At 43.9% G+C, this 27,883-nt stretch overlaps 1 protein-coding gene across 2 annotated transcripts in view; it reads left to right on the top strand.

Moving 5' to 3' along the window:
• LOC147448612 (purple acid phosphatase 18-like) overlaps positions 1–27,883 on the top strand; it is a 78,770-nt gene that overhangs the window by 10,352 nt on the left and 40,535 nt on the right. Inside the window, exon 1 of one of the 2 annotated variants that reach the window (XM_086521179.1) lies at positions 12,801–12,976. The exons of the other annotated variant lie outside the window; for it this stretch is intronic. Within the exon in view, the coding sequence (XP_086377305.1) occupies positions 12,908–12,976 (69 nt within the window). The 5' untranslated portion in view covers positions 12,801–12,907. Of the gene's footprint in view, positions 1–12,800; positions 12,977–27,883 lie in introns of those variants that run through there. 2 annotated transcript variants of the gene reach the window in all.

Genomic DNA, 27,883 nt, shown 5'->3' on the forward strand with positions numbered 1-27,883 from the left:
TCTTGAGAAGCGGGCTAGTGTAGGCAACATAAGGAATCATGAAGGCATTTATCACTTTTATCCGACTTTGGAATGGGAGAAGAGCATACTCCCACCTACTCATTAATATTTTGTTTTGATTTTTTCAAGCACCCACGCTTGTGAGTTACATTCACCCCAAAGGGTGCTCCCAGATGTCTCAAGATATTCCCTTTTGTGACAATCTCCCCTGACCAGTTAGAAGGGTCAATTGAGTCATTTTCCGATAGGGAGATCAGCCTTGACTTCTCTATATTACACTTGGACCCCGAAGCTACCGAGAATATTTGTACAATCTCCAGAGCTTTCCTTATGACGTGGGGGCACTCCTTCAAGAAAAGAAGAGAATCGTCTGCAAAAAGTTTTGCAAGGAGTTGGCTATTTCCTGGTAAAGCCAGGCCTTGCAACTCCCCTCGTTCTGCACTAGCTTCAAGTGTCGTGATTAAAGGATGAGATCCTATGGCGAAAATCAGGGGGGCCAAGGGGCATCCCTGCTTAATAGACCTCTTGACCTCAAAAGAGCCCACAATTCTATCGTTGAATAGGAGCTATGACTGGCTTCTATATATGACCATGTTATTCTATCATAAGCCTTATCCAAGTCCAACTGCAGCAGAATGCATTCTTGCTTTGTGACAGTTGCGTATTCGATGCCCACCATTGCTGCCAAGATGTTATCGTAGATGGACCTTCCTTTGATGAATCCATGGAGAGATGATCTTGTTTAGTAAGGGGGCAAGTCTGAGGGCTACTGCTTTAGCAATAATTTTGTAGGCCACCGACATCATCGTTATAGGGCACCAATGTTTAAGTTGAGAACAACAGATCTGCTTTGGGATAGGTTTGATAAGCCCTCTCTTTACACTTATCTCCATTGACCCTTCGACAATGGCTTTACTGGCCAACCTTGTGATTGGTCCCTTGAGACCATCCCAAAATTCTCTAGAGAATTCTACCGTCATCCCATCCTAACCAGGGGACTTTTCCTTGCCAAGGGCTTGCATTGCAAGAGAACAATCATCTTTAAAAAAATGCCCTTTCCAAGCTATTAGCTTCGAGTGGGGAATCTTCTTCTTGACACTCTAAAGTAAGGTCTCTCTGGCTTCTTCCACTTCTTGGGACTGGATCTTTGGTTGTCCAATGATTTGACTAAGATAGCCCAACATCAAACCAGCCATCTCATCCTGGTTATGCACTGATGTTCCTTTCTCATCATAGAGCGAGCGGACGTGGCCCCTGACTCTTCTTGATTTTTAAAGCCCTAAAAAACTGAGCTTGATCAGAGGCTTCCGGTTGAAGGAAAGCCTCCCTGGAGAGAAGCCTTGCCTTTCTGATATCTTCTAACTACTCATTAGCAAGGTTAGATTTGGCTTCGAGCCATCGTTTATGCTAATCCTTAGTAGCAAGCCCATTTGCTTTTTTGGAGGTAAGCAGTTGTACCTCCGCTGCAAGATGCATAAGGTGTTCCTCCCTAACTTTCTTGATTCGGGGGCCCGAGGTTTTGATTTCTTTATGGATGCTCCGAGCAAAGAGGTCCCACGCATTGTGTTTGTTGAGGTCGACATCTTTTCTGAGCTTACCCAGTGCTTTCTTGGTTAGATTCCTAAAAAGAGGGTTTTTAAATAGGTGTGCACTTGTTTTACCAACAGTTTTTTCCCGCCTCTTGGGGTCTGCTCCTCCCCTGTATTCTTCTTAATATGTATGTGCAGAGGTATGTGATCCGAAAGGCTTTTTGTTGGGACTACCTTAATCTCCATCAACGGTGAAGTCCAGTCAGCTTGGTGTGAGCAATAGCATCTGTCCAGCCTGGAGGCAGTTCGGGCATACTCCAGGCTTGTGTAGGTGAAACCAGGTGTGCTGTTCCATGGGCCGATTTCCCATAAGTCGATCATCGCCCACTTTTCGCACAAACTTTGCCATTTAGACCTGTCCGAGCCAGCCAACATACTGGAGGATCCTGTTCTATCCCTGCTCTTTTCTACCATATTGAAGTCGCCAACCAACAACCACCCACCTTCAATAGGAGTATCTCTAAGATGCATCCATAGTTTGGCTCTATCTTTTGCATTGCAAGGGCCGTACACATTCACAATGGTGAAGGAATGCCCTTCCCATCTGATTCTAATCCCCAAGATTCTGCCGAAAGGGTGGTTTAGAACCAACTTCGGCTCCAATTCTCTGTCTGCAATGATGAGGACTCCACTGAAACCATTACTTCCTTCCCCATATAATACAAGTTTCTTTCCTAGCACCTGCTTTCTCTTGCTATGGGCATCTAAGTGGTGTTCTTGGATGGCCCAGTAGTTGACTGCCTTCTCCTTTTTTATTTCCTCCCAGAATAGGGAACTCTTCTTATGGGTTTTCAACCCATTTACGTTCCAAGATTGAATAGTGAGAGACTCCATCATTAATAAGGGGTTCATCGGGACAGAGGGACGAACTCTTCAGCATCCGAATCATCCCCCCCCCCCCCCCCCCCCTCTCCTTGGTCTCCGAAGAATTCGGGGGTTCCAAGTCAGGGGATTTCTTTTCTTGCAGTGCTGCAAATGAATTGTGCAGTGGGACAATGAAACCTCCTCCTTTCAGAGGGGTGGAGGATGGATTAGATCCTTTCCCCTCAAGTGTCCTCACGACTTGAGGCACTTTGGAGTCTCTGGCCACTGCCTTCACTCTTTGGCTCTTTTCAGACCAGGGATTTTAACAACCGTCGCCGTTGTCACTGTCATAAATTTCGGGGTAGCAGCGGAGGTAATGATTATATCATTATTGCATGCAGCTTCGGAAATTCGTTGTATGGGAATCGATTCCTCCATAATCTTTTCCTGCATTTTTGTATCCATCATACCTTCTTTATCCTTCCCTGTATTTGCCTCTTCGTTACTGCCTCCTTGCTTCTCCAGCCCTTCCATCGAGGTTTCCATTTCACTGGGGGCATGTGCTGCCGGAGCTGCAGTACCTTTAGACTTCAAGGGAAATCCTTGGCGAAGTGTCCAAGTTGTTGCATTCAAAACATGCTCCAAAATATGTTCCAAAGTTGAGCGGAATAGTAACAAGCCCAGCACCGACATTGATAACCATGCTCTTAGGTGGCATTTTAGACACATCCCAGCCTATACAAACCGTGTTTGAGGTTCTGCCAAACCCTCTCTTGCTAGGTATAAATAAGGGAGTGCCCAGTTGACTAGCAAGCATCCTGAGATTTTCCCACACCCAGCTAGGCAGTCCGACAAACTCAACCCAGACCGGATGAAATCCTTGTAGAGCTTCAGCCGAGTCGAACACTGGCTCCCAAGGCACCACACAAACCGTAGTCCTATTAAATACTAGGGGCCCTTTGTCAAGGATCTTTTCCACATCGGAGGCCTCTTTGAATCTCACTGAACAGAATCCTTTAGCTAGGTAAAAAGTACTTTCAACTGCTCCTCCATGACCAAGAATTTGAGGGCCCTTAAGCCATTGAATCATCTCAAACCTGATTGGGATTCTTCCACTAAACCCAAATACAAGTGTTAGCTTAACTTGCCTGGCTAACTTTTTTTTTAGTAGCGTTGGTGGAATCGCTACAGTGATAGCCTCGGCAACCTCCACGTGCTATGGCAAAGACTTTTTTAGAGCAGAAAAGGCCCAATCTGCCAGTCCGTCTTCAATCAGCCCATTGCAATCTATTTGGGAGCAAGTTCTCTTGTTGTTGTTAGGGCCGGACTCGATCATTTTGTTGACTTCCTTGAGCTCTTGCTGAAGTCTAGGCTTTATATTCTGCAATTTTTTGACATCTCCTTCACTCGACCGCTCTTCTGCTGAGCCTTTTCCACCATCCTTAGAGTTAGGCCCCTTGAGTATGCTAGCAAATGATATGCCTGGCCTGCGCGCTGCAGATACATTTGATGCCTTATCTATGTTCGTACAGATGGGACACTGAGGAACCCCGTCTTTGAGGGTTTTAACCTCGCATTGAACCCTTGAGCTGGGCCCATTTTCTCTCTTGTTTCTTCAGAAGGAACTTTTTCAATCGATACAATTTTGTCCACTTTCATGGTTGCAGCCTTTGGCAAGTTGGGACTCGACATTTCCGTGTCATATGACGGTTTCAAGACCGAACCATCGCTTTCATCCACATCGGCACTGCTACCCCCATTTCAAGTAATTTACCCGTCCCTAGCATCTGTGAGAATTTTACGATATCCTCGCTTACTACTAGAGCGTCGGGTTCCATGACTAAATGACTCACAAAAAGGAAAGAAAAAAAGACCCCTTTCCAGAAGTGATAAGTTAAGGCATATGTTCAAAAAAAAAAACGATTATTTGCTAGGGAGAGGCTTACAACAAACGATTATTGCGAAACAGAATATAACGATTATTAACTAGGGCACAGCTAAACGATTATGTAGCAAATAATCGCGATGGCAAACGGTGTTTCGTTCAGGCTTGCAGCAGTAGGAGGCAAACTGGCTCGCACCCCAGCTGGATATGATAGTCGCGCCGAAGATGGGACCAACGCCGCAGACGAGGGAGGGGCTGAGGCAGTGACCGCCCCAACAACAGCTTCTAAACCTGGGTTCTCTCTTGAATAGTAGGCATATACACAAGGCGAGGCAGACCCTCAACTCAGTGCTACTGTGCTCACACTAAGGCTGCGGGTAGGGCTGCAAAGGGGGGCGACTCAAATTTGCTTGTTTGACAAGTGTCCCTCTGGAACTTAAAAAGTCTTGTGAATGAATAGAAAGAGATCCTAGCCTTTTAAATGCTATTCTCCAAAAGTCAAAAATTGCATTCATTTTTTGGCATGCTTGACAAAGGCTTTTAGAGAACAAATGAATCAACAATATATAGGAGTTTGATCCCATGAGACCAGTTATTGATAAACGGTCCTTTCATTTAAGAATTTCAAAACAAAATCATTTTATTAAATTGTTTTATTATATTTTATGCTTATCAAGTCTACTTTTTTTAGTAAGAAACATTAAAATATTTTTTTTGTTTTTGTTTTTTTTTCCAAGAAACTTATTGAAAAGGCTAACAAAAAATTATACAGTACCTTTTTTTTGCCAAACTCACAATTATGAGTAGATGTATTGTGTTAAACATTAAAAAATGTACAGTAGCCTCAAGCTTATATCGAGCCTTGAGGGGCCATTTGTGACATCAGAAGGTTACAACGAGCCATTACCCATGCACCCTTGCTCGTTGCAAGGGGTCATGACCGCTAGAGATGCCTGGCTCCACTGGTCCAAATTCTTCTTTTTCCTCATGGCAATAATCAATTTATTGTTCTCGTGGATAATGTCCTTGAAGTTAGCTGCCATGGTGTCATTCTCAAAAATTCGATGGTTACTGGCTGAAAATAGCAGAATCTGATAGTTTGAGTACATATCATTAGCGCTTGGCTTACAATTGCGAGTGAGAGATTGAATGTTTACCTTTTTAAAATAGATTTTTAACTCTCATGACCCCTCAATAGTCACTTTTCTACCTTTTAAAGCCCCCCCCCCCCCCCCCCCCCCCCCCCCCCCCCCCCCACCCCCACCCAAAAGACTTCAACAGCTTGTATTATAAAGCCATGCTCACATTATGTCAAATTTTTATATTAAATTCCACAACTTTACACCTCTCATGCATACACCATCCCATGAGATCACTATGAGTTAGAATGGCTTTTACAAGGAGCCTTAACCATATATAAAAATGAAAAGATAGCATATACCTAACGAAAAACCAAAGTGGACACAGACAAACCCAATGTAATGGGTGCCACCATCTTGGGGGTTCTACCACCCCACCCTAGATCCCCACAATACGGACATGATCAGCAAGCGAGCACAAAAAGAGAGCTCAAGAGCGTACCTGACAACACAGCTGCCACTAAGCAAGGAGTCTCCACCCGTGTCCACAACAAACTAGGAAATGGGTCTCTAGCCACCACAATTTCCACCAAGTAGAGAAACTCCACGACCAGGTCCACAACAAACTTAGCCACATATTTCCAGCAAGACCAATAGGTGCAAACATTATAGCGGGACCAAATTATACATGACACAATGCTTCTCCTCCAAGCAGAGGAAGGAGGAGTGCTGCCTCCATGCTTCCACAAACTGTTGAGGCATATCTACCAATTGGCTGGGCGAAACAATCAGAGGTCCCCACTCGATGCCAACCTTTGTGCATCAAGAAGAGCTAAACACGGATCGTGACACATCTCTATGGATTGGCTCCCTGCCCAACCCCCACCTCCTTGAGCCTCCCTACTTGTGCATGGGCGGTAGGCCGACTCGTCTAAGGAGGGGAGGTCTTGCCATGGAGAGGGCCTACATCACATGATGCCTTAAATGAAGGGATTCATTCACACACTCAAACTAGGCAAACAAATATTGTATGCTTTTCTCCTTCTCCTCTAAGGCATGTTGTAGCATGCCAGTACATAAGGTGAAGACTCACATTGGCAATTTAAAACAAAAAGTTGAAAAGAAATTTGAAGCCCTTAAAAAAAGGAAACCATTTACGAGCTAAAGAAAGACTATTTTTTTTTTAATTGGCAAAACTCACAATTATTAGTGGTTGTATTTTAATGTCACCAAGAAATATACAAATGAGCCTCAAGCTCAAGCTAGGCTTCTATCCCTCGTAAAGAAAGACTCTAGAAAAGTCACAAGGATTTTAAAGGAAGGACCCATTTAGAAAGGAAATAAAAAACTACAAATCAAAATATTTTTTAAAAAAATCAATACTTCACATCATTGATCAAACTCCTATGAATACACTCTTTAATCCTTTGTTCTCTAAAGCCGTTTTTAGCATCCAAAAAAATGAATGTAGCTTTTGAAAATAGCATTTGAAAAGACATCATTTTTTTTCTCTTCAGACTTTTAAAGCTCTCTTTAGGGACACATGTCAAAACAATGAGAATTGGACGACTATCGCCCATATGGATACTAAGGCCTTTATCAGGCCAAAAAAGTTCAAAAAAAAAGTCACAAAGCTCTTAAATGACATCAAGGACCATTTACAAAGGACCATTTACAAAGGCAATAAAATATTTATATGTCTTGCTACCCATTTCTTTTGAATAAATTTAATACATCCACTCACAATTGTGATTTCGGTAAATAAATTTTTTTATGTCCTTCTCCCTTCCTATCTATGGAATTTTTAACATGCCAATAATAAAATTAAACAAGTGAAAGGGTCATGATGGCTTTCTAAAACAATAAGAAAGTGACAAAATCATTAGGTTAGAATTATATAAGGTGAAGCATTGTTCGGGAATGTCTCTCTTTTTCTTTTTTAAGCGACCGTTCTCTCCTTGCAAAGAAGCAAATTGAAAATACTAACATTTTTTTTGACATTTGCAAGATTTTTGAACTAAGCTCTCACATATTTCATCGGTTTTTTCTCTCTTTACCATGATTTGCTCATATATATATATATATATATATAGCTTCACTTTAGCATTCTAAAAGAATAGAATGCAAGAGAAGTCAAGCCATGTGAGGATGTAAAATGAAAGGTGAAATAAACTGAAGTAATTTTTAAGGTAAGTCTCATTCATCACTGAAAACATTGAAAGTATGCTTAACCAACTCTCCTCAAAGGCTTCTTATAGAAAGCCAAAAATACATCAAGTGATATCATTAAAGCATGCATCCAAATGACATCACACCCATGTCTCTACTCTCAACATGGTCGAAGACTTGGAACATTCCTTAAGGGCACATTCGCACTAGCATAGGTGAACCCCTGCTTGATTATGCAAGCAAACCTGTTGGAATTAGGGTTGCAAAGAAACACACACAGCTTGGAGAAGACGAACGAAGCTCAAGGCACACAATAGAGAGTATATTACTTAGTGTGCAATGGAAAGATAGATAGCCCTAGAGTGATGGGCGTATATACAATGCATGGGGGAAAAAACCTCCTAAAGAGGGAAAAAATGCCCTGGCGGTCCTAGTGTGTTCACACACATAACTACCACATGTATATGGTAACAAATCCCCCCTGGAGTGATGCGGTGAACAAGAGCTGGCACATGAGTAAAGGAAAGTGCCATGCCCTGAGGACAAGATCAGTCCACAAAGGGGAGTAAGCCCAAAGATTTGCTGAAAGCTTCAAACTTCTCACGAGACAATGCCTTTGTGAAAAGATCTGCAAGGTTGTCCTGTGTTGGCACATAAGCCAAGCTGATCTCTCCTGCTGAGAGCCTCTCCCTGACATAGTGGTAATGCACCTCAATGTGCTTTGTGGGAGCATGAAAAACTGGGTTCCTCGCAACTACCAATGCGCTCTGACTGTCAGTGTAGATAGTGTTGGTAGTGTCCTGTCCAACACCCAAATCAGCCATAAGGCGTCTGAGCCATACACACTCAACCGTAGCTGTGAAGACTGCCCTGTACTCAGCCTCACAACTCGAAGTGGCCACAGTAGGTTGCTTCTTGCTCAACCATGATATACATGAACTGCCAAGCATGAAACAAAAACCACTTGTGGAAACTTGCGTGTCAAAACAACCAGCCCAATCTGAGTCCGAAAAAGCATGTAAGTCTGGCGGCAATGATCCCCCCTTGGGATAAAACAAGACAAGATGTAAAGTGCCACTAAGGTAGCGGAAAATCCTCTTGACAGCCTGCCAATGCTTAGACCTTGGGCTATGCATAAATTTGCTGACCTGTGAGATTGCAAACTGAATATCCGGCCTCGTGTTGCATACATAAATGAGGCAACCAACAGCAGTTTGGTAAAGAGTGACATCAGCAGGATCACCAACATCATGTAGACTCAACTTCAAACCTGTTTCCATGGGAGTGGCAATAGGTTTGCAATCCTCAAGTCCAAACTTACATAGCAATGTCTCTATGTAACTTTTCTGACACAAGGCAATACCACCATCACATTGCTTAAACTGTATACCCAAATAATGATGCAACAGCCCCAAATCTTTCATCTTGAAAGTAGCATTCAAATGAGCCTTAAATTCAGCAATATGTCTCTCATTTGGTCCAATGATCAGCAAATCATCAACATAAAGAACCACAATGAGAAGTACATCACCCTCACGCTTTACATACAATGTGCTTTCTGTTGGACTGTTACGAAAGCCTTGTTTGACCAAATGAGTGTCAGCTTTCTCATACCAAGCACGAGGAGATTGCTTCAACCCATACAAAGCCTTGTTATATTTGCATACTTTGTCCTCTTGTCCGTTTATGACAAAACCGCGAGGCTGCGTTACATAAACTTCCTCAAATATGTGACCATTCAAGAAAGCAGTAACAATGTCTGATTGATGTACATCCCAACCACAATGAGCTGCCAATGCACATAGAAAACGCACAGTAGTCATACGACAAGTGGGAGCAAAAGTCTCTTCATAATCTATGCCTTTTTGTTGTGCATAACCCTTTGCAACAAGTCAAGCCTTATGGCGATCGATCTCACCATCCGGCTTGCGTCTTGTAAACCCACTTCGTACCAATGGCCTTTTTGCCAGGAGGCAAATCACATAAAGTCCATGTGTCATTTTCTATAAGTGCATCATATTCTGATTGCATGGCAGCCATCCAATTTTCTGAATTTTGTGCTTCATCAAAAGTCAGAGGCTCCTCAACATCATGTAAGCTAGACACAACCAAATCATAACAATATGATGCATAAGATGCATGGCGAGAGCCTGAACGAGTACGACTAGACAAAGGTGCATCCAATTTTCTGTCACGCAAAGTGTGCACCAGCCATTTTGGCATACCTCTGGTCTGCTCATTTTCAGCCCTTTCCTCATCAAGTACATCATGTACATCTGCATTAGTAATAGGCTGATCTAAAATATTTTAAGAAACCCCCGTAGGTTGTACATTTGCCTCATTGGAACTTACATTCGTATTTCCACCACTGAAAAGAGGCAGCAAAGTGTCATAAATGTCCTGTGAGCTTACATTACTGTCTCTAGTACATGACAGCAAGGGCTGAACAGAATCTTCCACAAACACTACATCCCGAGAAACCAGAATATGTTTTGTTTGCGGATGATACAACATGTAACCTTTGCTTTTAGCACTATAACCAACAAAAATACATTTGACAGCCTTATCATCCAATTTTCTGCGCTGCACTTGTGGCACCAAAGCATATGCCAAACAACCAAAAACACGCATGTGCTCAATAGAAGGTTTTCTATCATGCCATGCTTCATATGGAGTAATAGACTGCAAAGCTTTCGTAGGACACCTGTTAAGTACATAAGTGGCACACATAATGGCCTCAAGCCAAAAAGAATGCGGCAAAGCTTGACTTTTGACCATACATCGTGCCATTTCCGTTAGTGACCTGTTTTTCCTCTCAGCAACACCATTTTGCTGAGGTGTATAAGGCATTGTACATTGGTGTTTTATCCCACGACTAGCCAGAAATGCATTAAATTCATGAGACATATACTCCCCCCCTCGATCGGAACGGAGGGTGCCCATAGTACATTTTGAGACATTTTCAGCCATAGCCAGAAATTGTTTGAAGCACATAAAAACTTCGGACTTCGCTTTAAGCAGAAATACCCATGCATGCCTGGAGTAATCATCAATGAAAGTCACGAAGTACAGGTAATTGCGCAAGGACGGAGTTTGCATGGGCCCACAAACATCACTATGCACAAGCTGCAACCTACATGTGGCCCGACTGACCATCCTTTGGAAATTTAGAACGCTGCATCTTACCCAAAATACAGCCTTCACAAACATGTTTGACAGGTGCTTCAAGAGGAGGCAAAGAAGCAACCATAACAGATTTCTACAAACGCAGCAAACCGGCAAAATTCAGATGACCAAAACGTGCATGCCAAAGTTTTGCATCTGAAATAGCCCTTGAATCTGCAACAGCATTTGTAAAATTTTGTCCACACTTGTCATACAAAATGAGCTTATACAACACACGACACAAAAGGCCAGATGCAACAATTTCATCACCAAAACTGAGATCATGAACTGTACATTTGTCATCCACAAATTTGACTACAAGTCCAAGTCTAGCAAGTGCGGATACAGAAAAGAGATTCTTTTTGATCCCAGGTATATAAAGTGTATCAACAAGTGTGAAGGAACTGCCATTAGCAGCAGTGAGCACAATCTTTCCAACTCCTTGAACTGGATAAGAGGCGTTGTTGGCACAAGTGACTGAATTCCCATGAGGGACTGACTCGAGAGAGGTAAACAATTCACGATGTGAGGTAATGTGCTTTGTAGCACCACTGTCAAAATACCACACATGTGAATCTGCAGCAACTGACAAGCATGCATCATGGACAACAGGATTGTAAGTGCACTCTGCACTAAAAGCCCATTCTGCATCAACATCAGCATTACAATCTCCTTTCACAGAATACTCAACAATGGCTGCATTTGTAGTGGAACGAGCATTTGCAGTGGAACCACCCTCTTTCTTCTTAGCCTCTTTGGCCTTCAACTTAGGACACGACTTGATCAAGTGATCATTGGCTTTACAATAATGGCAACGCATCTTCTTTTTGCCCTTATCACCAGAATTGCCAGACGAAGTCCTGCCAACAGAAGCATTAGGGACATAATTTTTGCCACTCGCAGCAGAACCATAAGAAGTGGCTGCATTACTGTTACCACCCTTTCTTGAGAAGCAATAAAAGCCTGTTCAACTGCACGCTGCCTAATCCTGTTTTTTCTGGAAAGTGACTTTTGCAACAGCAATGTGCATAATGCATCAAACTTGACAACTTCAGGATTTCCTTGGGTCATAAGTCTCCAAGTACTAGCAAAAGTCTGGTAGGAATTTGGTAAGGCATCAAGAACAGTCTGCACAAGGGAACTATCTGAAATGACTTCACCTGCAGAAATAAGCTGCTCATTGATATCCTTGACACTAGCAAGGAAAGTGTCCATATCATCTTCCTCATGCATAATCTTCGACTCCAGCTCTTTACGCAGCAAAGCAATTTTAGCCTCATTACGGCTTGCATAAAGACCTGCTAGAATATCCCAAGCTTGTTTTGCAGATTTTGCTGAACGGATGTGAGGAACAATGGTGCCCTTCACAGACAACGCAATCAATGCATGAGCCTGCACATCCTTAACATCCCAACGAGCTTGTTCTGCCGTAGGCAAAACAACTCTAATAGCTGCAATCCTTGCAGCAAGACCTACAACATCCTCAACATCGCCTACATCCTCAGAACCAGGACGTACATCAATGCCCTGCACAATGTTCCAGACACCCTTTGACACAAGAACATGTTGCATCATATAAGCCCACATAGCGTAGTTGTCCCCATCCAACCTGTCCTCAGTAGCAAACATCTTGAACACATCTGTGTTGTTGTTGTCAGCCATGGTAGATGCTGCACCTGATGTGAAAACTGCCCGAAAATAGGAGAAACGGAGCGGGAACAACTTGTGCTATATAGCACAAACCGTAGAAGACTATAAGGCACCTGTTATGCAGAAAACGGCACTGACAAAAATTCTGCACAAATTGACGAAATAGCCTGTGCAGTACTGCCTGTAGTGGAAACAAAGGCCGAAATGTCCCCAAATCAAAATCCCCGACGGTCCTAGTGTGTTCACACACATCACTACCACATGTATATGGTAACAAACCCTGCCGGCTAGTCTCAACTCTCCCGGTTAAGTTGGCAGAGTTGGCAAACGCTTTTCTGTACCCCCAATTTCTTGAAGAACGTCTGTTTAATCCATGCTGGAGTTAATAGCTAGCGACGATTTTGCTGAGGAGTGACGTGAATTTAAACTATGGAATATGCACACAACATACAAAATGCGCTCTAGCACCCAACATACAAAATGACTAGCTCGTTCAATTACTGTTACACCTGCCGGCTCTCAAATGAGACGTGATTCCGTGCAGCAGCATCAACAGAAGCGGTACCATGTGTATTCTGGTCGCTTTCGTGAGCCTCTCACTAGCGATGGCTGGTTCACGGCAAGACCCTCAGCAGGTCTCTCTCTCTCTCTCTCTCTCTCTCTCTCTCTCTGTCACACACACACACACACACACACAGAGCATGCACATACGCGCGCACGAGCACACACACCGTTCACAGCAAGTGAATGCACACCCAATTATGTGGCCATATGCATAGCTGAGATTATCTGGGACATCAGAAGAATCACCCTTTGAAGGAAGGATAACCCTCTGGGACAGCTACGTTTGTACTTAGGTGACCCAAGAGCCACGGATAACCTTAACATGGGCATTTGGTTTTATCCACTTATCAACAATTCACAACTGGTTTATAAGGCAGCAAGCCAGGAATTCTGCAAAGCATATGAAGAAGCCAACGAAATTGAAGTGGCAAGTGCTATCTACATGTGCCTAGAAAACTCTTCAGTTCCATGGCTGAAAGCTGGTTCGGTCTTCGATAGCTGGAGAAATTTTCCTGAGTCAGTTTCTTTTAGTGGGATTGATGCTATAAAGGCATGGGAATCATGAAATGTGCTTGCATGCTTTTTAGAGAAGGTTCAATATATTCAGCAAATATCTGCGATGCCAACTCTACTCAATTCCCAAAGTTCAGCTGTTACATATCCTTATAAAGTTGGCAATCGGTAAGAGCATCCATTGTGAGTTGCGAGATCTACGTCGCCAAGAGGTGAGTCCTCAGTTGATTCACCCAAAGTTCATCGGGTCTTAACACATTGGTAACAGTGTGGGGTCCCTTAAGGGGGTTGGGACCCCATCGGTGCGTCTCCTCATCTCTCTACATCTCTACCTCATCTCCCTCTCTCTCTCTCTCTCTCTCTCTCTCTCTCTCAAGTATCTAACTATCAAGAATGCAAAGTTGCATTCATTAACGCAAGGAAAGAGCAAAGGATTGTGGGTGAATGTTCGATTCTACCTATCCTATCAATTCTGTTGTATCTAACATTGGTATCAAAGCTTTGTTTTCGTGCTAATCTTCTAATCCTTGAGATTTTTTTTCTCTTGTGTTTGAGTGTGTTTGAGCATTTTGCCCAAGGACGCTTCTCCCACTTAGGGAGCTAGAGGACCTGCCATTGTGCTTAGGACCATACGCCTTGAACTTAGGAAATGCAAACACTGTATTTTGAGAGTTGTAGTTGTGGTGCGCCTGCAAGAGCGTAATTGCCTTGGTGTGAGGGCTAGACCACCTTGACATAATGAGGCCTTGCATGGATATTTGTAGTCATCACTTTTTCGGCATGACAAATCGCATCGTTCTAGATACGCATTGGAAACATGAAGATATTGATAGCAAGTATTAGGATTTATTAGCGGCCCATGATGACAAGGGAAGGCAACATCCAAATCAGTCTATCCACTTTGAGGTCTTTGCACTGTTTGGACAACCATCTATCCCATCTCCTTAAAGAATTCCATCTATTCACAAGATGCATTGGATCATTGATCTGTACACATCTTTGGTGGCACATCCAGTTCACACCATTTGCATGTTCTTAGCAATCGGCAACCACCATTCCGAAGCCAAAGGGTTTTAATTTGGGGCAACCACCACGAGAGTTTGCAAGCATCATGAACCTACATTTGCAGGCACATCAGTTGCAGAGACGAGGATTCATCTAGATCTTCTATTATCCGAAAATCTAGTCTATATTTTTGTATCATTATGTCATCCAAGATGCTGCCACCACTGAAGTCGACGGAGTAAGGCAAGCCCTCTCGTCGGTGACGCGTGAACCTGGGTGTCACGGTAGGGGTCTCGAGTGGCGTATCGATGGGGGTACGGACGTTAGGTGTCTCCACTGGAGTCTGGGCCCCGAAGCGAGGAGTGTCGACTGGAGTGACTCCTAGAGGAGTAGCTAGTGGTGTGTAGCAGCTAGGAACGGCCATCAGCTGCGCAAAACCTGGTGTAGATAGCGATGCCGTGGCTGGTGTCGGGGCGGGCAAAGAAGGGGAGGGTAAAGAGCCTTGCCAAACACGAGGCGATATCTAAATATTGCCCAAAACTAGTTGAATACTAAATATTGCCCAAAACTAGTTGAATACAAAGCTCTTGTTGCAAAGGTTGAAACCTCAAGAGTATCAATTGTTCAACAAGTTTTGCATTTCGGTTGTTTCATCAAAAGGTTTTTGGGTTTCATGTGTGTGGGTTATGGATATGTAGCCAGTGATAGCATTGACCAGGGCGGTTACTTACCTTTGTGTATTGTGTTTTTATGTGCGTTTTAGTACAACACTAGAGCGCTCTTTTTTTACGTTTCTCAATGTTATGTGCATTCAACAAATAAATCATGTGATTTTAAGCCTAAAATTATACTTTATATTCATATGTCTGATATACACAAATAGAAACATGTCTAGAACTATGTTTATAAAGAGATTAATCATTCAATTACAATTTAAGACGCATGATTAGAGTTTGAACCATTTTTCAAAAAGAAAGAGACAATGTATCACTATAAATCATAGATGAAGCATCATACAAAAAAGGGGAAGCTTAGGTGACAAAAAGGGGCCCAAGGGGAATCATCATCCAAAATAGAGGATACAAAAAAGAGTGAAGCATAGAGCCAAGGGGATTGGAAAGCTTGAGCCTTGAGAGCTTCAAGGAGAGCAATGGAGAGCAGGATAGCTTGTTTGGTTGTTGGAGAACAAGAGGGAGGGCACCCTTATATAGGGTTTACAAGCAACTTAGCAATAGGAAGGGCATCATGCTTGAGAAGGAGAGCCCTAGAGTAGAGAGCACGAGAGAGTATCCAATATATGTGAGAGAGCATGAGAGTATGAGAGACTCGAGAGAGAGCATGTAGCTGTTTGATCATTGATGTGGGAGGGAGAGCACATGTGAAAATTGCAATGTGCATGTATGATGAGAGAGAGAGAGAGAGAGAGAGAGAGAGAGAGAGAGAGAGAGAGAGAGAGAGAGAGAGAGAGAGAGAGAGTGCAAGTGCCAAGGCTCAAAAGCATGCTAGAAGGCATCCAAGGCAAGCCTCAAAGTACCTAACTGTCTGTCAGAGTCATCGTTTGACTGGTGGTCAACATCAATAAAGGATGCCAACTGTTAGGAACGGAAAGAACAGAAAGCACGGAAGAATAGAACAGGTACGGAACGTTCCATACATGGTACAAATGCAACTATGGCATTGACCACCTCTCCTCTTGAATCTTTTAATTGGACTTGCTTGAGAACATGTCCAAAATTGCAAGGGTAAGAACACGTCCCAAAAATCTGCTACATTTAGCACAGGTTCCCTAGGCAACAAACAGTAGCCCAGCTGATAAGACAAACGAATGGACCAAGAATTGCTCGAACCAAAGTTTGAGTGTCGTGCTTGACTCCCTCTTCGTAGGGGGTTATGCTAAAATCTATAGTAACAAGGAACAGGAAATGGGAACGCGGAACGTGAACGGGGGATGCCATGGATTGCCATTCCCTGTGACTATATAGTCACATAGAATGAGGACCGGAATGGAAATGGGAACGGAGAATGGGTACGATAGACTAAAAAATGGCCATTCGGTGTTACTATACTAAAATCACCTGAGGATTTGGAGAGGTGCTGTGTTGTGGTGAATTCATTGCTCGTCTTCCTGCTCTTGATAGATGTAGAGGTGGTTTGAGGGAACCATCAAGAGAGAGGTTAGACTTTAATATAGTAGAAAGTTCTGGATCGGTTATGTGGCTGGTAGGCAAGGGCTCATGGAGTCATAGATTGGGCAATGCATTGATGTAGTAGTGTCACTAGACCTTGGTGCACTTGTATATTGAAGGTTGAAAGAGGAGGAATATACAAATTCAATGTTGGAGCTGGAAAATGAACTCGAAGGAACTTGATTAGAAGGCTTAAGACGCATTCCTAGGATTGGAAGCTAGTGTGCTCAATGAAAGGAGACAAGAATGCTCAAACTTCTCAGGTTGTGGATGGATGGCGACACCATAACAAGGGCGGGCTCCGGTTGCCGCCAGCCATTCCAATAACTCAGCATGATTAGAGTATCCTAGAGGGTTTTTTGATGTGAATTAAATAGTAAGGATACTTAGTGATATTTGGGTCTATACCACCTTCAATGTAACGGGAGGGGCACCACGTGCCAACGGAAAAGCACAGACTGAACAACTTTAGAGGCTTCAAAACAACCGAACTGAAAGAGATACTCGACACATGAGACGGGGAGTGGCGGAGTTCCACACCCCAAGAGAGCACTGTCCCCAAACCTTGGCACCCCTTTTAGTATTTCTTTATTATTGCTCTCTCTCTCTCTCTCTCTCTCTCTCTCTCTCTCTCTAATTATCTAGTGTACCCAAGGCCCCATCAAACGGGACCCTATAAGTTGGAACAGTATAAGTTGGAACAATAAGTTGTCAACTTTTAAATGTTACACCATTTTCTGGGCGGACATGCCAGGTCATCATTTTGTGACATATCCCCCTCTTGAAAGAATTGTAATCGCCCTCGATTATGCCTGCAAAAACAGACATAAGCCATAAACTAGTTCAGTAGACATTGACTCTAAGTACCGACGCACTAGACGACACAAATCTGGCACTTGCACAAATACGAGAGTCAGTGCACATTCACATCACATTCAAATCGTATCACATAAAATCCATCCAGATCTTGGACCATGATTCCTGGCAATGTGTTTAGGAATCACATCTAGATCCACACCGGACCTCACTGACGTCCGATTAACTAATTCTTATTGCGATCATGTCCATAGAATCTCAAGGCTGAAATGTTGCAATCATTTTGTCTTTCAAACCTACAGCTCAAACAAGATCACATGAGAGAGTACATCTAAATCAAATTCATTTTCGGGAATTCCCACTTTATTCATAAAGTCATAGAACAAAATATTGTCAACACATCAGTATCCCTGAAATCCAAGAGAAAATCAGTGACTTTATTCCATCTGGGTAATCTGTGACAAAGGAGCGGAGTAACTTCCCTTTTGTGCAGTCCCGTCTGCACTAGATTCAATCTTGCTGATCTGCAGGATCTCTCAGAATAGACGCAGCTAGACCGAAAGCCTCGAGGTAAAGTTTCAATATCTGAGGAGTATCTACTAGGTCCTCCTCCTCCATCCACTTTGCATCCAATGTCGGATAGTTCTTGAATTTCAATAAGAACCGCCGTATCCTTTACCTTTCACTTTCCTTTCTTTGTGAGCCAGTATCTGTTTTGGAACGAGTATCTCCTAGCTCTCTTCTACTCCAGGTTGCTCATTAGGCTTCCTGTCAACTAGCACATCACCCTTAAAAGGTTTCAAGAGACTCATATGAAAAGCATCGTGAATCTTCCACGTATCTGGCAACTTCAGTTTGAAGGACATCATTTATCTTCTCTTGAATGTGGAAAGGGCCATAATATCTCATACTTAGCTTTGGAAAAAGCTGCTCCTTTCCCTTTCTTTTCTTGAGGCGTACCTTTCTCAAACCGTAGGAGCACCCAATCATCTTCCTTCAACTGCAAGTCGCGTTGATGTTTATCAACTGCCTTCTTATGCGGTGCTTGAGACTTCTCAAGAGCCTCACAAACCTTGGCAAAAGCAGTGTCCAAATCCCTCGTGTACTAATCCGCTTCAAAAATCTTGTCTTTGGTTCTTAGAAATGGAGGAACCTTCTTAGCACTTTCGAGTACTTTAAATGGCGCCTTCCCTGTCGATGAGTGAACCGTGTTGTAGTAGGCAAATTTTACCAAGGGCAAGTACTTTTCCCATTGAGTCTTCTGATCCGAAATGTAAGACCTTAATAAATTTAAAACCACTGAATTGGCTATCTCAGATTGCCCATTTGTCTATGGGTGGAATGAGGATGAGAACTGCAACCGCGTGCCAATGTTCTCCCAAATTGCCCTACAAAACAAACTCGTGAATCGGGGATCTTTGTGCAAGACTATCGACTCAAGCATGCCATGTAACTGAAAATGTGTAACATGAACAGTCTTGCCAAATGGTCAGGCTTAACTGTCTTCTTTACCGGAATGAAATGGGCCTATTTACTAAATCTGTCAATAATTGTCCAAGTCCCATCATGCCCACTTTGGGTCTTGGGAAGATAAAAAATGAAATCCAGAGCAATGCTTTCCCAGGGGCAAGAGGGTATAGGTAAAGGCTGGAGAAGTACTGGTGCCTTATGCGTGTCAAACTTGACCTTTTGGCATACTAAACAACTATGAACAAACTTGTCCACATCCTTTTTGAGCCTCGGCCAGTAAAAGTAATGTTCAACACCCTTCAAGGTGGTATCTATGCCGTGATGGGCTGAAAAAGGTGGACAATGGCACTCTGTCAAAACCTTCTCCCTCAAAGGTTGTGTAACACACAACATCGTTTTGCGCATCAAATAGCTGTCCTGTGTGGAATAGCCTGCAATTGTCTCTCCACTCTGTATCCGGTGAAAGATGTCTGCAAGTCAGGATCTGTGGCGTACTGGTCTACCACCATATCCTCGGAGCTTCGATGATGTATCGTAGAAATAGCCAGAATCAAGGGCTTCGAAGACAATGCATCTGCAACTAAGTTCTTTTGTCTCTGAACATGGACTATCTGGAAGTGAAAGTGTGACAATATGTTAGCCCACCTCATCTTCTTTTCCGAAAGCTGCTTTTGCGACAAGAAGTAGCGTAAACTCTGATGATTTGTGAAGAGTGTAAAATCAGCTCCCAGTAAATAGTGTCGCCAATGCGTAAGAGCATAGATAACTGCCAATAGCTCTTTCTCATATATGTGTGCCACCAACTCAGGATGTGAAAGCATCCTGCTCTCCTAAGCAATGACATGGCCTTCTTGCATCAAAACTGCTCCTGTGACCACAAGCATCACAATAAACTTCGAATGGTATGCAAGTTTGGCAAGGCCAACACTGGTCCCGTAGTCAACTTTTCTTTAAGAGTTTGAAAAGCGATAATCTCTATCGGTCCCCAAGTGAAAGGAACCCCTTTTTGAGTGAGTAAATGGAAAGGAGAAGCTATCTCTGCAATTTTTCAAATGAACTGCCAATAATAAGAGCACAAGCCCAGAAAACTTTGAACTTCATGAACGTTCTTTAAGTCAGGACAATCACGAATAGTCTCAATTTTAGCCAGGTCCATCTTTACTTCTTTCGCTGAGACGATGTGCCCCAAGAAATGTATCCCATGCAAGAAAAATTCGCTCTTTTTTGCGTTGATAGCCAATTTATGCTTTTGCAGGGCCTGAAAGACCTGTAGCAGAAGATGTATATGTTCTGCTTCATTCTTGGAGAAAACAATGATGTCGTCAAAGAAAGTGTCCACAAATGATTGATACTCTCTGAAAATCCTATCCATCATTTAGTTGAATGTCGTTGGAGCATTTGTAAGACCAAAAGGCAGAACCAAATACTCATGCAAACCAAAAGTTGTCCTGAAAGTTGTCTTATAGACGTCCCCCAGTGCAATTCGGATCTGATGATGTCCATTCTTCAAATCAATTTTGCTAAAACAAGAGGACCCCTGAAGTTTGTCGAGTATATCATTGATCCTTGGAATAGGGAATTTGTTCTTGATGGTGATTTTATTGAGAGCTCTATAGTCAATGCACATCCTCCAAGATCCATCTTTTTTTAGTACTAGCAACACCGGAGAACAGAAAGGTGAAGTGCTAGGTTGGATGAAACCGTTTTCAGGAAGTTATTTTACTTGGTTCATTATTTCTTCATTTTGGGCTCGGCTAACTTGATAAGGTGGCTGGTTTGGTGGTGTACTACCATCAAATCAATCATGTGATCCTTAGGATGAGGAGGTAACTCGCCTGGTAAGCCTTCAAAGAAACATTGTAGAAATTCTTGTTGTTCCTTTTCCAATTCGGACATATTTGATTGTTGTTCATCATTTAGTTCTTTCAAGAAAATCGAGTAAACAAAAATACTGGATTTCATTAATTTGGAAATGGCTGAAACCGATACAAGTGGACGGACTCGCTCTTTAGTTTTACATCAAGTTTAATTTCTTTGCCCTTCTCATTCTTCAAAGTCGCTTTCCTAGCCCTTTAATCAACCATAGCACTGTTCTTGTGGAACCAAGGGATTCCTAGGAGGATGTCACACCCTTCCAAAGGCATGTTGTAAAAGTCCTCGTGCCCTAGATACCCTGACAATGCAAACGAAGTTTGCCAATGATAGGTGTAACGACAACATCGCGTCTGGGTGCCGTTAGAACATCATCCAACTGTGGCCCCATTCTGTCGGGCGTAATTCCAAGTCGAGCCGCCAATTCAGGTGAAATGAAATTGGCCTTGACTCCTCCGTCAAAGAAGATGAGGGCTTCTTGATCTCATGCTTTTCTCCATGCGTGGCAAAGTTCAATGCTTTCATCCATCTGTTCTGGGTCGGTCCCTACACATTCTGGTACCAGTCCTGGCTTTCATCTTTCCTTTTCTTCCACGTTCTTCGGTTGCTCTGGAACTCCCTGGCCTAGGCATAAACTAATGGTATCCAGATCATTCCCAACTCTCAACTGCTCCACCCTCGAGGAAAGAGTCGGAAGCCTATACCTCCAGTCACATACCACATGCCAAAATCTCCAAGATGCTACGGGAAGTCCAAAGAATGGCACAAGCGAGGCTACTGAGGAATCAAGTGTCTGATGACGAAGAACCAAAGAACTGCACCAACCACCATATAGAATGATGAATTGCAAACTAATTGAGAGTGAAATTGCTACTGATCTTAATCTGTCCGGAATACATCCCAAGTGGATATCACCCCACTATCACAATGGATTGAGAGCAAACATCTAACAAAAGGAACACATATCAATACTGAGATTGCAGCTAATACGGCAAGATCAAGAGACCTTGCACCCAAGCTCTGCAAGAGAAGAAGAAGGTGCTATAGAAAGCCACCAAATAGACTGTTAATCCTATCCGTTGCACATAGAGCCACTAGAACTGAAAGGAAGTAGACCACGACAATTGACTTCCAAGCTCGCTCCACATCCCCCTCAGAATGGAGAACAACCGAATCATGGGCAGTAGGCTCCTGCATGTTGGGGGTATTTTTCCCCCAAGAAGGTGCTATAGAAAGCCACCAAATAGACTGTTAATCCTATCCGCTGCACATAGAGCCACTAGAACTGACAGGAAGTAGACCACGACAACTGACTTCCAAGCTAGCTCCACATCCCCCTCAGAATGGAGAACACCCGAATCATGGCCAGTAGGCTCCTGCAGGTTGGGGGTATTTTTCCCGGCCTTGCCTGTATTTTTCCCATTGCCTATAGCCTCCGGTGCTCTCTTATACCTATTTTTCCCATTTAGCAGGTCGTGGGGGCTGGTGTACAGCTGGCGACCTGGATATGTGTGGGTATATAGGAGGGGGCAGGGTACCTAGGGGAGGAAGTTGTGCAGAAGCCTTCAGGGTGTAGGGCACCCCTCTTGGGCAGCGCTAGGGTGTCTCCATGGACAGTTGGAGGGCAGCCAGGCTGGCGTTTTTCAGCATGGCAGTCCAACGTTTTTGGGATGCACCACCATGAGGGCAGCACATTGATGGCGATGATAGGCAGCACACCAGCCTTGTGTTTCCTCCACATGACATCCTCGTGTGTTCGACCTCAGGCTTAGGTAGAGCATCTTCATGACGGTGCGGGCCTAGGAGAGCAGAGATAGTCAACCATGTAGAGGGAAACCGTCTAGTGGCCAGCCTTGGGTGTTGCCGATCTCTCTCTCTCCAAATCTAGGTGGGTGTTAGGAGGAGCACTTGAGGGTTGGGAGCTCATGTTGAGACTGTGTTAGTGGTCTTGTGTGCAGGAGCAGTTGGGATTGTCAGTAGCAGTCGTAGTTGTGTGTACCTCGGGTCTATCCAGTTGGCATGTCAGCTCTATGCCAGACCACCCTTGGTCACTTGTATGAGCAGATTGTTATCAGCATGGAGAGCCTTTCCCATATGGGACCACACTCCGGATGGCGGCATGGAATTGTAATGGATCATATAAGATGGATGTGGGTGCCTTTGAAGATAGCTTCAGAGATAGAGACATTGTCTTTTACTCGGAGACACATCAAAAATCTGGACAGTTGATGCCAAGTGTGACTGGCTATTTATGGGAGACAGCTTGTCGGCCAGACGCTAGATCCCAGCATGGAAGTCGAGGTTCAGGAGGGGTAGCAGTCTTATTCAAGGAAGAGTTGCAGCCGCTATTACAGATTGTCCGGAGAGATGACCAGGCGAGATACATGTGGGTGAGATTGAGAGCTGAGACAGGCAGATTCTTATACATTGCTATATGTTACTTTCCCCCTAGCACATCAGTCTATACCTCACCTAGAGGGCAATCCCCTTTCTCTATACTTGATGATGACATATGGGAGTTCTCTAGAGATGGAGATATCATTCTCTTGGGAGACTTTAATGCCAGGACGGCCAACTCCCAAACGGTATTTTATGATACCTCGGAGGAGATGCTTAGAGAGATGGATATATCGGAGATGGGACTTGACAGACACTCACAGGATAAAGAGCACACAGAGTATGGGAGATATCTCATGGAGATGACAACTACGCATGGTCTGGCCATACTTAATGGTCTAGAGATTTTTCCTTTGTCTGGGGGATTCACATGCTTTCCACACAGACATGGGGCCAGTACAGTGGACTATGTCATGACTTCACCAAGCTTCATCTCTCATATTCAAGATCTCAGTGTGGGCCCTAGGCCTGTTGGAGTAGCAGTGGACCATGCTCTCCTGACTTTTTTAGTCTCTTTCCAGTATAGTGTCTCTCAGACACCACAGAGGATTGCACACACACGGTATACTTTTACACCAGAGACGGATTCAGTTTATGTGGAAGAGATTTACAGACGGTTGGGGGCAGCCGAGCCTGTATATACAGTGGAGGAGATCACCACTTTATTGATGGAGATCTTGCACGGGGCAGCAGCAGAGGCATACCCACACACTTAACCAGATCAGAGAAGACGTTCTAGGAACATGCCTCAGAATAGTTGGTATGATGAGGAGTGCAGAGATGAGAGTTCAGATTCAGAGCGAGCTTATACTTGGAGTCATTACATATAGACAGTCTCGGATTGCCCTTCGGCGTTTAGTGCAACGGAAGAAGCGGGCCTTTTCAGCCCAGATGGAATGTGATTTGTATCAGCTCTTTTTGAGCCGAGATTCAGGTGAGGCCTGGCGTCTCTTCCATGAGCACTCACCTTCTCCAGTGATTACCTCTCCCGAGATTTGGGGTCAATATGCAACATCATTATATACAGTACCTGGGCAACCACCATTACCAGACCCTCTAGAGCCATGTCCAGCCACTAGTACCTTCTTTACCACTGAGATGGTGAAGAACGCCATTGACAGGATGAGGACTAGGAGAGCATATGATCATGATGGTTTGGTGGCAGAGCACTTGATACATGCTAGAGATTTACTGTCAGAGGTTCTTGCGCGGTTGTTTAACCGTGTCATGTGTGAGGGACTACCCGAGTCCTGGAGATTATCTACTATTGTACCTCTTTTCAAGGCAGGGGACCCCACGGTACCAGGGAACTACCGTACTATTATGATAGGGCACACATTGGCACGGTTGTATGCATCCATTCTTGAACAGCAACTGAGTAAATGGGCAGAAAATGAGGTCATACGAGCAGCAGGTCAGGCTGGATTCAGGAGGGGTTTCTCCACTTTGGACCATATTCTTAAGAACACTCAGAGCCATTATTGAGGAGGGTCGGGCACATGGGAGACGGATGTATTGTTGCTTTGTGGACTTCCGCAAGGAATTTGACACAGTGCCGAGGGCCAGATTGATGCACATGCTACTGAAGTTGGGAGTACCCACAGAGATCATATGGGGGATCATGGCTTTATACGGCTCAGTGACTGGCCAGGTACGCACTCCTGAGGGGATTTCTGACATTGTTCATTCCACTATTGGAGTGAAACAGGGGTGTCCTTTGTCCCCTACACTTTTTGGTATGTATGTAGATGAGGTCTCTGACTACATTGATAGAGAGGGTGACAGAGGCGCTCAGCTGGCAGGGACATGGATCCCTTTATTATTATATGCTGATGATATTGTGTTAATGTCAGAGTCGCCAGAGGGCATGCAAAGACATTTGGATGCATTGCACAACTTTGCAGAGGATAGTGGACTGTCTGTGAACCTTGGTAAAACCAAGGTTATGGTGTTTAACACCACACCACAGTGGGTCAAGAGATCGGCACCTTCACTCGTATATGGCCACGACACTGTGGAGTACACAAATGAATATACATATCTGGGGGTGGTATTCACGGGACCGAGGTTTACGCTGAGGAGAGCAGCAGAGACTAGACTATCCAGAGCCTATGCGGCATTAGGAGGGCTAGAGAGGATGTGTTCGTTGCAGGTTCAGTTTCAAGAACCACGAACAAAACTATGGCTCTTTGATACTTTGGTTGCTTCAGCTATGCTTTATGGGGTCCAAGTTTGGGGACCATCTGTGAATCATGACAGTTGGAGGAACATGGAGAGACCCTTGGTATTTATGATATCCCGGATGATTAGAGCCAAGGCCTCTGTACCACATGCGATTATTCGAGCGGAGGTAGCTGTCCCTCCTATAGAGATTGAGGCTCTTACCAGATCAGTGTCCTTTATGCACAGTCTATGGGATACACATAGAGGCAGATATACTAGACTGGCTCTTGAGTCCTCTAGACAGTTAGCGATGCAGGGAGATGCATCATGTTGGTATGCACAGATGACCTCATGGTTTCAGAGGCATGGTCTCAGCATGGATAGATTGCCTCCCTTTCAGTATTCCCTGGATGCACCCTCCCTGCCAGTCACACGAACGGAGATCACTAGACTCATTCGTCAGGATCTTACACAGTTGGACACCAGGAGGACATGGGTAGAGCCGATACAGGAGTTGGGCACGAAGATGGCTTTCTACAAAGAGCACCTTCTCCAACTTTCAAGGGATGGGTTTGTGACTCGTCCGAACTACATGGACACTCATTTATCTCATGGTCTGCGATGTGCTATTGGTCAGATTCGCACATTCTCACACAAGCTGGAGATTGAGACGGGTAGATTCAGAGGGATACCACCACAGTCTAGGATATGTCAACTATGCGGTAGAGAGCCAGAGACAGAGCTACACTACATATGCCACTGCACTGTGTATTATGAGATACGAGGGCGCTTCCATTGCTTATTCAGGGAGGGTTTTGGACCCCTAGATAGAGTCATGAGGTATCAAAACCAGAGATGCCTTGGCTTATATCTACTTGAGCTACACCGACATAGAGACAGTCTGTTGGGGAGACATGGACTACGACAGTCGCAGAGACAAATCACAGACTTCTTTGGATCGAGGGAGCCAAGAGACCAACCACCAGCACAGGGTTGTACCTGCATTCATACCAGAGGCACCCTCATTGATAGGGCGATTGAGCTCGGGAGATCGAGACGACCACGACCGAGACACAGGAGCACACTACATCGACGGAGACTCCAGCAGAGGACCAGAGGCATTCTAGCACGACACCCAGATTGTCATTGAGGGCCTATTCTACATTTTCACATTTCACATTTCACACTTCATTTCAGTTTTCATTTTTACTTTTAGTACTTTTTGTACTTGTACTTCAGACATTGTATTAGATTCACCACTTTGTATCTGATGGTCTCATAGGTCATTTTGGCCTTTTGAAGATGTTAATATATCATTTCATTTCATTTCTCTCTCTCTCTCTCTCTCTCTCTCTCTCTCTCTCTCTCATTCTCAGATGTCCTGTCTCTTTCTACCTCAATAATCTCTCTTCTCCACAGGTGTGCCTTGTTCATGTGTTTGGCATTGTAGGTGTTCTAGATCGGAGTCGAGATGCCCACCAGATAACGAGCCAGTTCTTGTCTTCATTGCATCTTCCGTTGCCACCTTTGACATTTGTGACATCCCTTCTTCTTGAAAGAATGGTAATTGTCCGCGATTACATCTGCAAAACAACTCGAGTTAGAAAAATAATATCCGAGGGTCATTCCGTTTTCTCATTCCATCTCAGAGCTCTTGATATTATGACATAGCAAAATTAGCCATCACACCCAGACCGCGTTGATCTGTAACGGGTTTCTCGATGCACTAAAAATAGGCAATTTCACTCAATTTCACTCAATACTCCCCCCATATGTATGTTACAAGACACAAGTCACCGATGAACACTCCCCCCGCAAATAACCATCCTGGTCTGGGCCATGAGCTGTTCAATGACTCCCTCATCACTCCTCTCGCAAATAACCTAAAGAGGTCCTAGCCATGAGATATAGAGGCCTTTTACAACCAAACACTCCGCAAATTGCTTGGAGGTTCCGAGAGTAAACACTGCTCAGACTATATCCAATTTCTTTTTTAATACTCCCCTCATAAATAACCATCCAGGTATGGGCCATGAGTAAAAACACCACTTTTCAATCATTCAATACTTCCCCTGTAAATAACCACAAGGATCCGGGTCATGAGTATATTCAAACCTTGTCAAGCATCAATTTTTCTCTTGAATACTCCTCTTGAGAATGCCCATGCCCAAGCCGTGAGTATCAAAAAGTGTTCCCATATCATTGAAACCAGTTATCAAAACGAGAATCAAGCAATCTCAAATCCGCATCAATGCAAGTTCAAAACAGATAACATCCATTTCAAACAAATTCCAAATTGTATTTTCTCAAACAGATTCTCAAACAAAGTTCAAAAAGTGTCTAAATCAAACTTAAAAGCATTCTCGGTGTATTTTGGTCAGTCGAGCTCGAAAAGACGACCGGCTTTCTATCCTGAGACCTGCACCAAAGTTAGGGTTACATTCCTTCCATAAGGTTGTAGCTGATTGTAGCATGGTCCATAAGCTCTTGAATGGTCGAAAATTTGTTTGGACAGACAGTGTTCCCGTAGCGGTGATGGCATTCTAATGATATAGC

Source organism: Adiantum capillus-veneris, chromosome 10, assembly GCF_014529385.1.
Source record: "Adiantum capillus-veneris isolate H3 chromosome 10, ASM1452938v2, whole genome shotgun sequence".
Classification (NCBI taxonomy): domain Eukaryota; kingdom Viridiplantae; phylum Streptophyta; class Polypodiopsida; order Polypodiales; family Pteridaceae; genus Adiantum; species Adiantum capillus-veneris.